A 17,560-nucleotide genomic window follows, 5' to 3' on the forward strand; every position below is an offset into this window, starting at 1 on the left:
AGATGAAATACTGCCATTTGCAATGACATGGGTGGACCTCAAGGTAATCATGCTAAGCGAAATAAGCCAGACAGAAAAAGTTGAAAATCACATGAATTCACTTATATGTGAGAAGCAACAAATGAGCAGGACAAACGAACAGAGACTCATGGGCATGGAATATAGACTAGTGGTTACCAGAGGACTATAGACTAGTGGTTACTATTGGGGTGGAGGAAGAGGGGGAGGTAGACAAGGTAAAGGGGTTCAAATATAGGGTTTAGGGGGAGGGTGAAGTGAGTAAAGGGGATCAAATATATAGTAGCTGAGGAAACTGGACTTTAGGTGGTAAACACACAATAGAATATACAGATGTCTAATGATAATGTACATTTGAAGATTATATAATCGTATTATATAATTTTACCAATGTTACCCCAGTAAACTTAATTAAAAATAAATAAATAAATAGATAGATAAATAAATAAATAAATAAATAAAAATAAAGATCAATGAAAACGTGGATACTGTATTTCACTTACAGTATGGTGTTTATAATGTGTACTTAAATAAGAAAAGGATTCATTTAAAATCATCCTCACTATTGCTTCTTCTCATCTCTTTGAACCATATTAAGTCAGTGACTGAACAGCATGGTAATGCCAGCACATACAATATATATTTTTTAAATTATGCCTAAAGGCAACAGCAGTTTACATTAGGCCAAGAACTCATTTAACTTAAAATGATCTCGTTCTAACTTTCTACAAAAATATGGAATTTTGAGAGATTTTTTATTATGTTCAAGTGTCTTCTTAAAGGACAACAATGCCTAAGTTTTTAAAAATCTACAAATAGAAATATAAAAAACAATTTTTAAGTTCCAATTTCAGTTAAAGTAGAGAAAGATCTTTTTAAAATACATTTCTCTCACTACCTCGCTCCTGGAATCATAGAGCTATACAAAAGACTTGGAAGTATTTGGGCAGCACAAAAGAAGTAGGACATAGTATACATGTCATTGACTGAAGTAAAGAAATACTCCTGAAGATAAGTGTTTGAGGTCTGCCAGGTCACTTTTTCTAGTGAGTTGTGCTAGAACATGAAAGCAAAGAACAATTTCTATAAGATTATTTTTAAAATGCTTGTAACAATCACGTGGAAACAATTTTAAGGCTATAAAGTCTTAAATATCTAAAACTTTTTAAAATATGCCTTTGACATGAAAAATATTGGCATTATTATCATAGAATTATCCATTTTAAATGGTCAAAAGTTCTATTTTGGTAGAACATGAAGATGAAGACCAGATTGCTTTTCTGTAGCTCTGATTATGTGAAATATTATTCCATAAGAATATACTGGGGTTGTGATGACACTAGTACCTGACAAATGTGATGAAATATTTTGAAAATGGAATCTGATAATTCACTATTTATTGTTTGTACACCTAATCTTGAGCTAATGCAGAAATTTGGTATTCCTACGGAACTGAGTTGGAGAAAGCTTTGACTTTTGAGTGCAACTAATTTGCACTGCACAAAAAGTATATATTTCTACAGAATCCAGAAAAGAATGCATCTAACACATTCCGTGCTCTAACACATTCCACTGCGAAAGGCTTGTATCCATCCCAGGAAACCAGCTCATCATCTCTGCAGTAAGCATCCAGGGTTTTCTTGGTTATAGATATTTTGAGCTAGCTCGAAGGAAGGGTTCTACCTTCTGAGCCCAACAAATCTCTTAAAATACTGTCTTAGCATCCATACATCTTCAGATAAAGACCCGTCTGTCGCCACTGCAACCAGAAGGCACTTGGTTGACTTATACATTGCATACTGGGTATTTTGGAGTTTTTGCTAGATCATCTATTTTAACCCATGCCGCTTCTTATTTTTTCACTTTTAGCTTCTCTTCCAGTTTTGCTGCTTTTAATTATTGAGTGTTATCATCAAATAGTTTTTGGTTCATCTCCAGGAAGAATTTTAGCACGATTTATATCAAGCAATGTATGTTCTTGTTCCAATGTATCTTTACAGTACAAGGGCAGAAACATGGTGGGAAGAATTTTTGCTGCACTCATAATCTCAGTTGACCGTCTTTCAGTACTTGAAAAATGTTGTCCTTCTGGCCTCCATGGTTTCTGATGAGAAATCTGCTGTCATTTGATTGTTCTTCTGTTACTTTTATGGTGTCCTTTCTTTCTGCTTCCAGAATTATTATTTGTCTTTAGTTCTCAGGAGTTTATTATGTCTTAATCTGGATTTCTTTGTGTTTATGCTGCTTGGCATTTTCTTCACTTCTTGAATTTGCAGATTTATGTAATTTGCCAAATTTGGAGACACTTTGAGAATTATGTTACTTTGGATTTTTATTTAAATCTTATGTTTTAGCAAGCCTTCTCTGATATCACTCTGGTGAGAGAAGGAAGGTCACCACCACTTGGTTTTTGTTTGATGGTGATGCAGTCCAAGTTATTCAGCCTTTATTAACAGCTCTGGGGAGAACAATTTCTTGTTACAGCTGGGCAAGAGTAGAACTTCAGGCTCCCCACCACCACTGACAACACTTTGTCAGGAAGGGAGAGGCATTCTATTACTGTTTCCATGGGGCTGCCACTAACATTGTGTATGGGGAGGTTTAATATTACCAGGTGCAATTAAAAGTCCCAGCTCCCACACAGCCTTCTCTGATGCCACTTCTGCAGGGACAGAGGGGCACCTCATTATAATGAGATAAGTGTGGAAGTCTAAGCTCCCTACTCAGCCTTTGCTGATGGGGATGAGGTGGGACCAGTTTTGTCTGTAGTGTTTGCCTGTAATAGAGTGGTTATTTTTATTAAAGTTTTCTGTTGTGCTAGTCTGCCTCTTTGGCTGAAGAGAGCAGGCTTTTCTTGGAGCTTTTCAAAAAGCTGCACCAATTGACATTTTGGGTGGCCAGTTTCTCCATTTACCCAGGGTAAATAAGGAAAAAAGAAAACTTAGGCAACTCAATATCTTTCCTCAGGTTGCAGGGTCTCTACTGAACTGACTTCTGTCCAACTTTCAGTCTTCTTATATTTGTTTTATACGTAATATTGAGCAGTTTTAGCCGTACTTAGTAGCAGGTATAGGGAAAATGTGTTTACTTTTATCTTATTGATACCCACTACCATTTATTAAAATATTTTGATGGGTATAAATTTCTAGGCTGATGGGGTATTTTTTCTTTCAGTACTTTAAAAGTGTTGTCCCATTGCCTTCTGGCTTACTTTTTTTTTTTTCTATGAGAAGCAATTTTCTTTGTTCCCCAATACATAAATTGTCCCCATTCCTCTGTTTTTAATTTTTTCCTTTATTATTGGTTTGTAGTAGTTCGATTATGATGTGCCTTGGTGTGGTTTTCTCTATGTCTTTTCTTTGCATTTCATTGAGTCTCTTGGATCTGTGGGTTTATAATTTTCATCAAATTTTGAAAATATTTAGCCATTAGTTCAAGTATCTTTCTACTCCCTCACTCTCTCCTTTCCTTCTAGAAAGCTACTTATACATAGTTAGGCTATTTTGTATTGTTCCATAACTCACTGGTACTCTGTTTATTCTTCATGTTTTTTCTCCCTGTTTCACTTTGGGCAGTTTCTATTTGTATGTCTTTGATGTCACTACTCTTTTCTTTTGCAGTGACTCATCTGCTCTTAATCCGATCCAGTATATTTTTCATTTCAGATAACATATATTACGTTATCTCCAGGAGTTTTATTTCCCACTTGCATTTCCCCTCTGATAGTTCTAAGGTCACTGGGTTATGTCATACTTTCGCCAAAGTTATCTATTGACTCTTTGACATCTCAAGAGCCTAGTTTTACACAGTGTTCAGTTTCACTGAGCTTTATATTTCCCTGCAGATCCCCATCTGAAGGAGACTGACCCTGTGTGGGCCTCATACACAAAGCAGCAGAGAATCCAAGGCACACAGAGTAGGAAGGGTTAGAGAGGGAACAGTCTCATGGTTGAGGGAGGCTGCCCTAGAGCCTTTGGGCATTAAAGACATGGAAATGAAGCAAAAGAAAACATGCTTTAAAAAATTATAATTATATAATTGTTAAATATATGAACATTGCATATTAACAATATTATTAATTGTATAATAAAATGTGGAAAAATATCCCAAAAAGCTCCAAAACCCAGTCCAACGAAAAACCAAGCAGTAACTCGGAGAGAAGGAGAATTCAAATTTATTACACGTAGTCCCAGATGAGATAGTACTCTGAAGATCTGGGCAGTGGGCTCAGTTGAAATATTGCTTATATACCAGAATTTTTACACAAACTAATTGGTCAGTTTGAACTCAAACCTTTACAAATGAAGGGGGGTTGCTATGCAGACTACTAGCAGTAATACTGGTAAGGCCCCGAGTTGTCACGGGTTGCTGACAGATACAAACTGTTACAGAAAGTGGGAGCTGCTAAGGTACAAATAGTTACATTCATGGAGCAAAGGCACAAACAGTTACATTTGCAAATAGTTACATTTGCAAGTCGAGCAAAGTACAAGGGAGCTTTTGCAGGAGCCCTTGCATGCAGTAAGCTTATTTGCAGAAAACACGCATATTGACAGAAGCAGAAAGCTGATTAGTTTTTAATGAAATGCCACAAATTTCCTCTTCATTAATACATTAGTTACATGGTATATTAACATTATTTGGATGAGCCAAGAAAAGAAGCTCTGGTTCAAAGACTCAGCAACTCTAATGAAGGCATTATCGATTTTTTGGGTAAAGAATTTGAATGAAAGACAAGCAACCCGGTGGACACGCACCTGCCATCTCTGCAGGCATCTGGAGTTTTAACTAAGTTACAGAAGGCGTGCCTCTTCTCTTAAGGGTTTTAGTTCTTTAGTCACTGTGAAATGATCCCAGCAATGTCATTCTTCTTTGTGATGCTAGTTCCTAGTGATTCAATTTGAATTTTCAGGTCGCCCAAACTGTCTATATACACAACCAGTTCTCTCAAAAATATGCAGAAAAAGGGCCAGGCGCTGAGGACTCTGGGCGCTGTAGTTCCGACGACTCGTTTGCGCAGGCGTCCTGGCATGCTGGCGGCCGGCCAAACCGAGCCGCCGCCATTGCTGGAAGCGTTCCCGCCCTGCTCTGCGAGTGCCCTCAGTTGTCCTCAGTTCGGCCGCCAGGTACTCGTTGCCCCGAGCGCCAGGTCCTGGTTTCCTGCCGCCCCTCCCTCGGCGCTTGGCTCCCTGCGGCGTCCGGGGCGTGGCTTTTCCGTAGTCCCTTTTCCTGAGTTGACCCGCCCACCCCCAGAGGTGTTTGGGGCTGATCAGCCTAGTTTTCGATTCAGTCTAGTCCTGTCCTCTCTCTGAAGGTGGTGGGTGCCCTCGGTGGTAGGCCTCGTCGCGCTGAGGTCGGGGAGCACCGAGCGCGGGGCCTGGGCTTGGGGTTCCACCGAACCTTACCCCTCTTCCCTGTCCCGCGCCTTTGATGGAGCGAGGTGGGGAACCCCCGAGTGGGCAGAGAAGGGCTGTTAGTGAAAGAGGGTGGGACTGCAGAAGGGGCAGTCTCCCTTCTGGTGTCTGAACCGGCAGGATGGAACTAGGTTTCCCACCAGGTGACCTGACAGGTGGACATTCTCCTGTCTTTGGGTAACTCAGACAGCTTTTCCTTACCTGCTCATTTTATGGCATTTCTGCAAAATAACTGTTAAATCACTCATCTCTCCCTGACATGACAATGGTATCATTGCTTAGGTTGGAAAATGCTTGTCTGGCCCATGGCGCTGAAGTTCGCAGCAAGAACATGGAACCTCAGCAAGTGAAGTTTCTCCTTAAGCCCTTGATAATTCTGTAGTGCTTGGGACGGTAGAGCTTGGATGAAGTCACAACATCCAGAAAAAATATTTAGGAAATTATGACTGGAGAAATATTGACCTAGGTATCTTCTGTGTAATGTCAAAGGAGAAAGTAGAAACATATAATGTGTTTGCTAATAACTGGTTCATTGTGCTTAGTGACTTGCCTATAATCATTTCCACAGTAGCTAAACCAACATTAGAAGCTAGGAGTGTGCATAGCCACTCTGGAATTTTATTCCCATAGGAAACGCCTATATATATATAAAAATACTTCTTATTGTCTACTTGGAAAGTATGGAAAAGTAGAAGGATGAACAGGCCAAGATCTCAAGACGTCTCAGTAGTTCTGGAGTACTCACTTTGCAGTCTTTTTCTCTGTGCATTATTTTACTCAATTGAGGTCAAACTGAATATATTAAATTTTAAGTAGCATTGTTTATTCTGATTATAAAAATTAAAAGATGTTTATTTTACAGTTTGTATAATCTACATAGCATATTGCCAAGGAGTTAATTAATATTTACAAATTTAAAAAGAAATGACTCAGATCATTCTTAAGTTTTAAAGATGCAGAAAACCAATACTGTAGCTCCTTGGAATTGAAAATGTCTTAAGACACTCTTTGGAGGTCTGCTTTTGTGTTTTAGGAAAAAATAGTTTTTGTTTATTATTTCTTTTAGCCAGTTTTTTTCTTTCTAACCTTGTAAAACTTGATTTCTTGACCAAGTCAGTGTATGAGTTTGGGAGGGGTCAGGCTTCAAACTTATTGAAATAATATGCAACGTCATATATCCATGTGCATTATTCTATGGGCTAGGTCAGACTCTCAAACGGATCCCCTCAAAATTAAGATCTACTGGTGTTGATATGTAGTTATTGTTAATATTTGTTATAACAGCTTCAGTTGTTTTAAATTGTGTTTAAACTTGGCACAAGTATTGCTTCTGCACTGTGAGATGAAGAGTGGTTCAAGAAATACCAAGTGTGAAGCAGAAATTCAGCTAAGGAAATTATTGTAGGGCTACAAATTTGCCTGGATTCTAGAATCCTTTTGGTAAAACATTTCAATTGGATTTTCAAGTGTGTAAAGAAGGGTCTTTAATTTGGTTCAGGAATTATCTTTAGAACAGTATTTCTCAAGGTACTTGATGAAAATATATTTTTCTGTACTTCACACCCAGAGATGTGGATTTAGTTCTTGGATGGAGCCAAAAAAATTTCTTTTTAATTAGCATGCTTTGTGAGTTTTTTTGCATCCTCAGATTTGAGATCCTTCTAATTTTATGCAATTTTATGCAAAGGAACCTGTGACCTGAAAAAAAGTAAAGAAATACTGATGTAAGGGAAAACCTCTTTTATTGGTAACCTTGAGCCTTCAATAAAGGAATCCTCTCGGATTATTCTTTGGCCAAGTCTTATCTCCACACTACACTATGTTTATCCTCCCCAACTTCTTAACGTTTCTCTTCCACCAAAACCTTTTTCATTGTGTACAGTAAAACCTTCTAGTGTCATGGAATAAACTACATTCTTAAGATATTCATATTTTTTCTTGATTTAACTAAACTCTGCTCTCCCGTTTACCTGATACCTTTAATTTTTTCTTTCATGACCATTCACTCTGTTAGGAAATTAATTTTGCAGCTTTAGCAGAGTCTAGGTGGTTAGAACAAGAAAGAATTTCTTTCTCATATAAAAGTCTGAGTTCATAGGTGGCTGGCAGTGATCAGGGTGGGTAAGGATAGGCAGCTTTGGTCCATTAAGGCATCTGGAAACCCAGGCTCTATCCATTTTTTTGCTCCACACCCACTTGAGGGTGTTGTTCTCTCTTTGGTGAAAATTGGCTCACTCTCATACTGTGCATTTCAGGCCATCGTAATGGAAGACCAAGAAATGGAAGGCAAGCAGCTCCCTTTTAAAGGTGTGACCTGAAAGTTGTATACCATCTCTTCTATTCAGATCCCATTTGCTGCAATTTTGTGACCTGGCCACACCTGCCTGCAAAGAACCTGGGAAATGTCTCTAATTGGGTGGCCTTGTGGCCAGCTGAGACTTTGAGCCTCTGTCAAGCAGACAGAGGAGACTGGATGTTAGCAGTGTCTATTACATTGGTCTACTTAAGTTTTCTGTTGAGTCAGCTTTAGAAAATTTTTAAACAAAAGTTGTTCTTTGGGAATTTTTATTTCTATTGGCACACAGTTTTAAGACATTTTATCTGTTATCGCCCCTTCTTTATTTTTATTTTTGGTTTATTGGTATGTTTTTCTTTTTTGACTCCCCTGTGGCTTGTATATTTAATTATTCAGAGAATGAGCTCCTGCCTTTGACAGCTGTTTTGTTCAATTACTTGTTTTCTTATTCACTAGTTTCTTCCATAATTATTTCTTCCTTATGGCTTGCTTGTTAATTATTTTTCTTCTTTAGTTGAATGTTTAATTTTTTTTTTCTTTTTAAAAATTTTACTTGAAAGTATTTAGGGATGTAAATTCAATTAATCTCTGTAAAGCTTTGGCAGCAACCCATGCATTTTAAATCTGTACTACTTATTTTCTAATTTATTGGCAATTATAAAGTTCTCTCTTTGACTTAATAGCTACTCAGGAGGGTTTATTTTTTTCCCTGCCCTTCAGACATGTGGTACATTTGTAATTCTACTGCATTATGGGTAGAAAATGTATATTCAATTTCTTCTTTTTGATTGAGGTTTTCTTTAGTCAGTGGTCTTTGGTAGTATATGATTAATTTCATCAAATGCTCGAATACTTGAAGATAAATTTTCAATATACTCATATCTATTTAAATTGTATATCTCTAATGTTCTTTGAATTTATAATAGCCTTGCTTTATATATTATAATTCTTTTTCAGAAGATAGTGGTTAATTACTACAAGTATCATTTCACATGAGTTTCTGATTGACACAAACTGTAAGATTAAATTCTGCTTTGTTTATTGAGCAAAAGCTCAATACTGAATCTTATGAGAAGCAAGGTGCCCATTCAGAGCAGGAGCAGATTCAGCATGTTTAAGCATAACAGAGTTCCTAATTGAGGGGCCATGCAACTGCTGGTAACAAGTTGAGTTACTCTTTAGCTAGTTACTGATTCTGTCTTCAGAAAAAGAGTCCATAATCATCAGTCCTTGTAGTCAGGATGTCTGCTTTTCCTGTTAGTTTTACAAACAATTGTTTGTAAGACAGTGTTGCTATGGCCCAGTCCAAAGGTTATTTTGCCCAGTTCAAACATTCCAAAGGTTCAGGAAGCAAGACATGCAAGGCAGTTCCTCTCGAATGGCTGCTCTGGCTCCATTTTAAAATGGCTCCACTTATGTCAGCTTTTCACAACATCACTCAACAAGTTGACTTAGTGGAAAAGGTGCAGGCATTGGAATTAGACCGATTTGGAGTCATGCATGGTCTTGTATAAGTAGATTAATTTTTCAAATCCTCAGTTTCCTTGTCTATACATAGAATTCCCATTGGATTGACGTGAAGATCAAATGAGAAAGTATTTTAAAAGCTCCTTGTACAATGGCTCTGACTAAATTTAATAGTAGTAAAAATCTCAAGAGCAAGAATCTTTTTTTTCTCGCTGATGTTGGGGGTTACTCTTGGGTTCTTTAGGGAAGTCATGCTCACTTATATGTCAGTATTCCAACAAAGTGAGTCCAAGATTGCCATGGCAGGACTGGTTTTCATGGCTTATTTCTCTTTCTCAGAAATGTCTTTGTAGGACTCTACTCCTCAAGAGGGAAACAAGGAAGAGAATAATGGCTGCTGTGGTTTCTTCAGTTGGAACTCTAGTAAGTTGGGGTTTTCTTTGCTTCTTACTTGCTGGCTTGGTATAGGACATGTCTTTTCCTGAAGTCTTCTATATCCTACTCACACCCCTCCTTGTAACTGAATTAAATTGATTTGTGAGTAAAGGTTGTAATCAATAGGAAGATTCACTGTATGTATTGAACCAAATTTCAAGACGCATGATCTTTCAAAAAAATACCTGGGCCATCTTTAGATATTATAGACAGTCTGGGAAATTTACTTTTGGTGTTATATTTGCATTGTTCCCAGGAAATTTTGGTTATTTAAAGGGTAGCAAAATGGAATATGTTTCAATTAAGAATATGATTTAGGAAATTTTGGGGGGAAAATATATGTGCACACATACACACATACTCACACTCACACTTTTAATTCATAGGGACCATTCCCCTTGTGCCCACTCTTATTGATCTCCTCTTTTCTATCCATTAAGAAGTGATCAAGCTTAATAGATGACATGGAGAGAAGATATTTAAGACACAGTGCTTGGCTGTAGGGAGCTTACATTCTCATTGAGGTAAGGCATACAGAAGAAATAGTTACATAATTTATTTAGGTGGATGATAGTTGCTTAGCTGTATGATAAAGATGATGAGTGCTGTGTAAGGAAATAAATGCAACATTAGTATGGGCTAAGTTATCAGGGAAAGCTCATGAGGATACATAGATTTAAGCTGCTACTCAATTACAGTGGGATTTAAATTGTCAAAGTATTTGTGAAGGTACTTCAGGTGAGAAAGGAGTTTAAGGCAAGACTGTAAGGCAGGGAACAGTGAGTGAGCTAGTGATTCAAGATAGAAAACTGAAAAGTAGGACTGGAAATTAGATATTTAAGCTGAATTTTTTCACGTTTACCTAAAGACATTCAAGTGTGTGTGTGTATTTGAGAAGGATATTAATGTGATAAAAGCTGTGTTTTAGCAGTGACTTTTTGAAATAGAATCAGAAGACAGTAATACTAACAAATAGAATTTATTATAGTAATGCTCCGAAATAACCTACAGTAGTGACTTTTCATTCTGTGTAGCCAGGATACATAACAGGTAAATAGTCCTTAAAACATATCCTTGATAAGATAAATAAAAATCAAAATGTTACACTTAATTAATAGATCCAAAGTATCTGTCTAGTATTGGCCTGATCAAACCCATCCTTAATTGTCAGAGTTTGAGGTTCACATCATTGTAAATTCTCTGGAAGGTGAATATTTTAATTTTTAGATAAGAACTTGGGAGAATTAAGATAACGTTTTTCTCAATGAAATTTAAGTAAGTCGTTTTATTACTCATATTTCTTAATGGCACAAAATCTAAAATTGATAAGTACTACAACAAAGTATAGTAAAATTTCATTTCGTTTATAAAATCAGGCCCTGACAGCGATATAGTTTCTAAGGCTTGGAAGAAAACAATGTTATGAGAGGTTTCTGAAAATATTTCCTGAGAAGCTACTGAGACATGCCTCCCTCCCAAACACTGTAATGATTTAACTAGAAAATAGATGGTGTTAATAGGTTTTGAATATTATTATTGAGCAAGACATACTTTCTGAAAAATAGATTTTATCTCCATAAAAAGAAGTATATAGCATCTGAAGCCCCCTTATTATAAGTTTATTTTTGTTTTTATAGGTTCTTTGTTAAAAACCTCCTTCAAAAACCATGTGGTCATAGCTTTTTCAATCTTGTGTTTGTTATTGTCTCTAAGTCAAAGGAGATTATGATTAGATGTTACCATGGGATCTTGATTTCAGCTCCAAAAACTGTAAAAGAGGTCATCCCATATGCACCACATCCACAGTGGACTGCTGGTGTTTGTTGAGGCTCTGCTGTAGGTCACAGGCAGCTTATCCTTGAGTGATCTTATTCTGTATCCCTCAGAGTCCTGAAGTTTCCCACCCTAATGAAGATCTTCATCTTCAAGCAGAAGAACCAGAATTGGTAAAGGTAATACTATTGTATATAAGGGGAATAAAGAAAATGCGCCTCTTTTACTGCCACTAATGCTTAATGTTCCCAGTTCATTGCACGTTCACAATGAATACCATCTTACTTGATAGCTGTGGTAACCCCAGGGATGGTAGCATTAATTTGACAAATATCATTTCTCTCAGTGGTGGCAGCCCTAATTTGACAGATAGTCACATTATGATTGCTAATGATAAAGTACCTTGTATCACATAGTCTGATTCTTGCTTCCCATTGTATGACCCAATACCATTTAAAATATCAAGAATACATCAACATTAGTGGAAAATTCTTAATATGTTTAATTTGTTTAGATAGTTATTATTTCATTATATTTGTTAAGCTTACTTTCTTATTTGTGAATACAGAATCCACCTGATTTTTCCTGAAAAATACCAAAATCGGAAATGTATAAATTGTGTTAAGAAAAATTATACAAAATTTAGAAATAAGGCAAAAGATATGCCCTTTCATTTTCATATTAGACCAGCCTAAGTGTCATCTGACATAACAGGGGCGGTTATATTCTTTGACTTAGTATTTGTTATTGATTAATATCCAGACCCTCACAGTTAGATGTTAACTTGTAGAAGATTGAAAAGTGCAAATTATTTCTACCTAGGAGAAAATATAATCCTAAAAAGTTATGGTTTTACTGTCCTATAGGAAATTCATCAAGTTTCTGTCTAATTTTGCAATCTTATTTCAGCATTCTTTTTCCACTATGTATACATATGTTTCATACGTCTCTTTTGAGCCAAATTGTCAAGCTACTTATCTCTCATTAATGACAAGTAAATGTTTGACATGTGTTGATTATACTTTTAGGAGAATTATGGTTGTTTTTTTTTTTTAAACAAATTTATATAGAAGTTCAGCCCCCCTTTTTTTAGAATTATGTTTTTAAGTTTTTGAAAATTATACTTTGTAAGTTGGTTTTAGTATAAAAATGTTTCATGTAAAACTGGGTTTTTCTTTTTGTTTCTGTGAGAAAATTTATTCTGAAATTCAGTTTTATACATAAATTTTTTGAAATTTATTACTGGACAAATGATTTTTTTTTAAGGTGGGGCAACCCTTGATTGACCTCACAGATTGCAAGGACCTTGTCAGCTTACAATTCCTTATTTTTATATTTTTTATGCCTACAGCACCTGGTCTTCCCAGGTGGTCTCCCATCCAAGTACTAACCAGGCCCGACCCTGCTTAGCTTCCGAGATCAGACAGGATCAGGCTTGTTCAGGGTAGCATGGCCATAGACCTGTACTAATAATTCTTAAAATTGTCCTTTAATATACAACAGTTTAGACTTTATAAAATAGTCATGATTTCAAATTTGAATCATAAACCTTAGGAAAATACCATAATTTTTAACATGGTGAATAAATCCTATGGTTTATTTTTGTTCTTCTGACAGAAGGAGTCCCTGGAAGAAGATTAATTTTCTCTTCCTCTTCCTTAAATTCTGCATCCTATTTATAAATACTGAACTTAACTTTAATTTTAGTTTGAGTAGAACCAATATTTTACTACTAACTTCTAACATTTTTATTTCTGCAAAAAAGGCGGATAGAATTTTCATAGAGCTTGTATTGGATTTGTTGGTCAATTTTGAGAATATTAACAATATTCTTATCTATCTTAACAATATTAAGTTTTCCAATAGAAAGAATATGAAATGTTTTCCCATTTTTTTAGGTATTCTTCAGTTTCTTTCTGTGATGTTTTGTAGTTTTCAATATACAAGTCTTGCACATCTTTTGTTAATTTATTCCTGAGGGTTTTTTTTGTGGGGTTGTTTTTTAAATTGATTTTTTATTTTAATTTCTTTTTGGAATGTTCATTGTTAATATATAGAAATAATTGACTTATGTATATTGATCTTGAATCCTGAACCTTGCTGAACTAGTTTATTTAGTTCTAATAGGAGTTTTTTTATTGCATATGTGCAAGGATTCTTTAGGGTTTTCTATATGCAAGATAATGTCATCTGTAAATAGAGATAATGTCATTTGCAAATAGAAATTCGCTTCTTCCTTTCCAATTTTGATACCTTTTATTTCTTTTTCTTTTCTAATTCCCCTTGCTAAAACTTACAATACAGTGTTGAACAGAAGTGGAGAGAGGACATCTTTGTCTTGTTTGTGATCTCAGGGGAAATATATGGGACTGTTCACAATAAAGTATGATGTTAGATTTGGGTTATCATAGATAGTCTTTATCATGTTAACAAAGTTTGCTTCTATTTCTAGTTTGTTGGATTTTGTCAAGTACTTTTTCTAAGTTGATTAAAATAATTGTGTGGGTTTTGTTCTTTTTTAATATGGTGTATTACCTTTATTGATTTTCAGATAATAAATCAACTTTGTTTTCTTGGATAAATATAATTTGACTGTGTTATATAGTACTATGTTTTATTTGTTGCTTGATTCTGTTTGCTGGTATTTTGTGTGTATATTCATCAGAGATATTGGTCTGTAGTGTTCTTTTGATGTCTTTGTCTAGTTTTGGTAATATTGGTATCATAGACTGAGTTGGAAATTGTTCCTTTCTGTTTTTTTGTTAAAGTTAATGAAGGATTTGTGTTAATTCTCTTGAAAATGTTTGGTGGAATTCACCAGTGAAGATACTTGAATCTGGGTTTTTATTTGTGGAAAGTTTACTTATGGATCTATTCATATTTTCTTTGTCTTTTTGTGTCAGTTTTGGTAGTTTGTGTCTTACTAGGAATCTGTTCATTTCATCTAGGTTATCTAATTTGTTGGCCTACAATTGTTTATAGTATTCCTTTATAATCCTTTTATTTCTGTAAGGTCAGTAGTAATGTCTCCTTTTTTATATCTGACCAGTAATTTGGGTCTTCTCTCTTTTTTCCTTAGTCAATCTAAGAATCTTGTAATCTTTCCATATAACCAAATTTTGTTTTTGTTTATTTTCTCTATTGTTTTTCTGTTCTCTATTTTGTTTATCTTCATTCTAATATTTATTATTTTCTTCTGCTTTTTTCTTTTTTGAGGATTAGATTGAGATTATATTAAATCTACAAATCAGTTAGAGGACAGTGGACATCTTTATTATGTCTTCCACTCATAGATACGGTATCTCTCTATGTATTTATTTCTTTAATTTCTCTATAAATTTTTGAATATTTTTTAAATTTACTTATTTAAATTAGTTTCAAGTATACTGTATATTGGTTAGACATCTATATGTAATTCTCTTCCTTTTCTAGTTTTTTAAGGTATGAATTTAGATTATTAATTTGATATGTTCTTTTTTAATGTAGGCATTTACAGCTGCACATTTCCCTCTGAGCACCACTTTCACTGTATCCCACAAGTTTGAGTATCTAGTGATTCATTTTCATTGGTCTCAAAGTATTTTCTAAATTCTCTGTGATTTCTTCTTTGACCCATTGGTTGTTTAAGAGTCAGTTGTTTATTTTCTACATATTTGTGAATTTTCTAGTTTTCTTTTAACCAATTTATAGTTATATTCCATTGTGATCAAAATGATACTTTATATGATTTCAGTCTTTTTAAATTTATTAGGACTTGTTTTGTGGCCTAACATATAGTCAGTCCTGGAGAATATTCCATGTACACTTGAGAAGAATGTATGTTCTCCTGTTACTGGATAACTCAGTGTTCTATGGATGTCTGTAGATCCAGTTTGTTTATAGTGCTTTTCAAGTTTTCTGTTTCCTTGTTGATCTGATGCCTTGTTGTTCTATCCATTATTGAAAATGAGTTATTAAAGTCTCCAACTATTACTATTGTCAAATTGCCTTTGTCCCTTAAGTTCTATAAATTTTTGCTTCTTGTATTTTGAGGTTCTTTGGTTAGGTGAAAATATGTCTAAACTTGTCTTATTGATACATTAACCAGTTTATCATTATAAAGTATCTCTTTGTTTCTAGTAAAAATTTTTGTCTGTTTTGTCTGATTTTAATATTGCCACTCTAGCTTCCTTTTGTGTACTATCTGCATAGTATGCTTTTTCCATCCTTCTACTTTAAACATGTGTCCATGAATTTAAAGTGTGTCTTCTGTATACTTTATTTGTATCATTTTCACAAAAGTCTCTTTGCTAATCTCTCCCTTAGACTGCAGTGTTCAATCTATTTACTTTTAATATTGATAAGGTAGGGTTAGGTTAGAGTTATATTGCTCTTTGTTTTTATACATCTTATGTCTTTTTTTGTTTGTTTCTTCTTCCTTTACTGTTTTTTTGCATGTTAGATATTTTCTAGTATCCCATTTAATTAACCTTTCTTATTTCTTTCACAGTATTCTTTGAGTTACCTTCATTGTTTCTCTGGGGATTATAATTAACATCTTGACAAAAAACAGTATATTTCAGATTAATGCCAACTTAATTTTAATAGTATATAAATCTCAAATATAGCTCTATTCCCCTCTCCTTCCTCTGTGCTATTGTCATACAAATTATGGCTTTTATACATTATAATCCTATCAACACAGTTTTATAATTATCATTGTATACAGTTATCTTTTAAATAAGAAAAGAAAAAGTTACAAATAACACAAATATATAACACATTTATATTATATTTTTATTGTTACCTATTTAGTTACCTTTACTGGTGCTTATTATTTCTTCATGTGGATTTTTGTTACTATCTAGTGTCCTTTCATCTCACTTAAAAGATACCCTTTAGTATTCATCGTAGGCCAGATCTGCTAGCTGTGAATTATCTCAGTTTATGTTTATCATTTTTTGAAGGATAGTTTTGCTGCATATAGAATTCTTTGTTGACATTTTTTTTCTTTCTGCATTCTGAATGTCATACCATCGCCTCCTAACCTCAATGGTTTCTGATGAGAAATTTGACAGTCTTACTGAAGATCCCTTGTACGTTAGAAATCTCTCTTGCTGCTTTCAGGGGTCTCTCTTCTTTACCAGTTGGTTATGATGTATCTAGGCATGGATCGCTTTGATTTTATCCTACCTGCTGTTCACTGAGATCCTTGTTTGTGAAGATTAATGTTTTTAATCAAATTAGGGAAGTTTTCTGGCCATTATTTCTTCAAATATTCTTCCTGCCCCTTTCTCTCTCTTCTCTTTCTTGAATTCCCATTATGCCATTATGCATATATTGGTATTCTTGTTGTCCCACTGGTCTCTGAAGCTCTGTTCATTTTTTTTCATCCTTTTTGCTTCTCTTCCTCAATCCGGATAATCTCAATTGATCTGTCCTCAAGTTAACCAATTCTTTTTTCTGTCTGCTTATCTTACTCTGTTCAGGCTTCTATAGCAAAACACAACAGACTGGGTGGCTTGTAAACAACAGAAAAATATTTTTTGAAGTTTAAAAAATCTTTTTATTTAGAAAGACTAAAATGATTGTATGATCATTTGAACAGCTAGATTATACAAGAAATGATTTGAAAATTCCCTTTTTGATGTCATTGAAGAGTTGGATTCCATTACACATGCTTTGTTCTTTCTTTAGACCTGGAAAAATATACAATGATTTTTCAACAATTGATTTATTCCTCCCTTTTCCATGTTTAGAAATCCTTATGATCTCTCAGATAGTTCCTTCTGGAACAAACTTTCCTCTTTTCCCCCAGCCACCCCTAACATGTTCACCTTTATAGGCTCTGGGACTAGGACAAGAGGTAAGACATGTGAATATTTCCTCACTGGGAAGAAATTTATTTCTCATAGTTCTAGAGACTGGAGGTTCAAGAACAGGGTGCCTGCATGGTAGATGAGGGCTCTCTTCTGGGTCACAGACTTCTCATTGTATCCTCACACAATGGAAGGAGCTAGATGTCTCTCTGGATCTTCTTTAATAGGAAATTTAATCTCATTCATGAGGATCCTACCCTCATGACTTAAGCAATACCATTACATTGGGCATTAGGATTTCACCATATCAGTTTGGGGGAACATAAACATTCAGACCATAGTACTGTTCAGATTTGCTG

At 34.9% G+C, this 17,560-nt stretch overlaps 1 protein-coding gene and 2 non-coding genes across 7 annotated transcripts in view; 1 reads left to right on the forward strand and 2 right to left on the reverse strand.

Annotated features, from left to right (window-relative positions):
• LOC102892418 (zinc finger protein 286A) overlaps window positions 1–17,560 on the forward strand; it is a 76,659-nt gene that overhangs the window by 43,723 nt on the left and 15,376 nt on the right. Inside the window, exons 1-4 of one of the 5 annotated variants that reach the window (XM_025044403.1) lie at window positions 5,091–5,144; window positions 9,535–9,618; window positions 10,071–10,154; window positions 11,517–11,582. Coding sequence is in view for 3 of the 5 variants with exons in the window: in XM_015586660.2 (XP_015442146.1) it covers window positions 9,586–9,618; window positions 11,517–11,582 (99 nt within the window). In the remaining 2 variants the exon portion in view is untranslated. Of the gene's footprint in view, window positions 1–5,066; window positions 5,145–9,534; window positions 9,619–10,070; window positions 10,155–11,516; window positions 11,583–15,033; window positions 15,040–17,560 lie in introns of those variants that run through there. The other 4 variants (XM_015586660.2, XM_015586661.2, XM_025044406.1 and 1 more) reach the window with 4 other exon arrangements.
• On the reverse strand, window positions 12,746–12,864 carry LOC112477096. The gene has a single exon (XR_003045320.1). It is a non-coding gene; the product is annotated as a 5S ribosomal RNA (ribosomal RNA).
• On the reverse strand, window positions 17,153–17,278 carry LOC112477054. The gene has a single exon (XR_003045312.1). It is a non-coding gene; the product is annotated as a small nucleolar RNA SNORD22 (small nucleolar RNA).

The sequence above is a fragment of the Pteropus alecto genome, unplaced genomic scaffold (genome assembly GCF_000325575.1).
Source record: "Pteropus alecto unplaced genomic scaffold, ASM32557v1 scaffold52, whole genome shotgun sequence".
Taxonomy (NCBI): domain Eukaryota; kingdom Metazoa; phylum Chordata; class Mammalia; order Chiroptera; family Pteropodidae; genus Pteropus; species Pteropus alecto.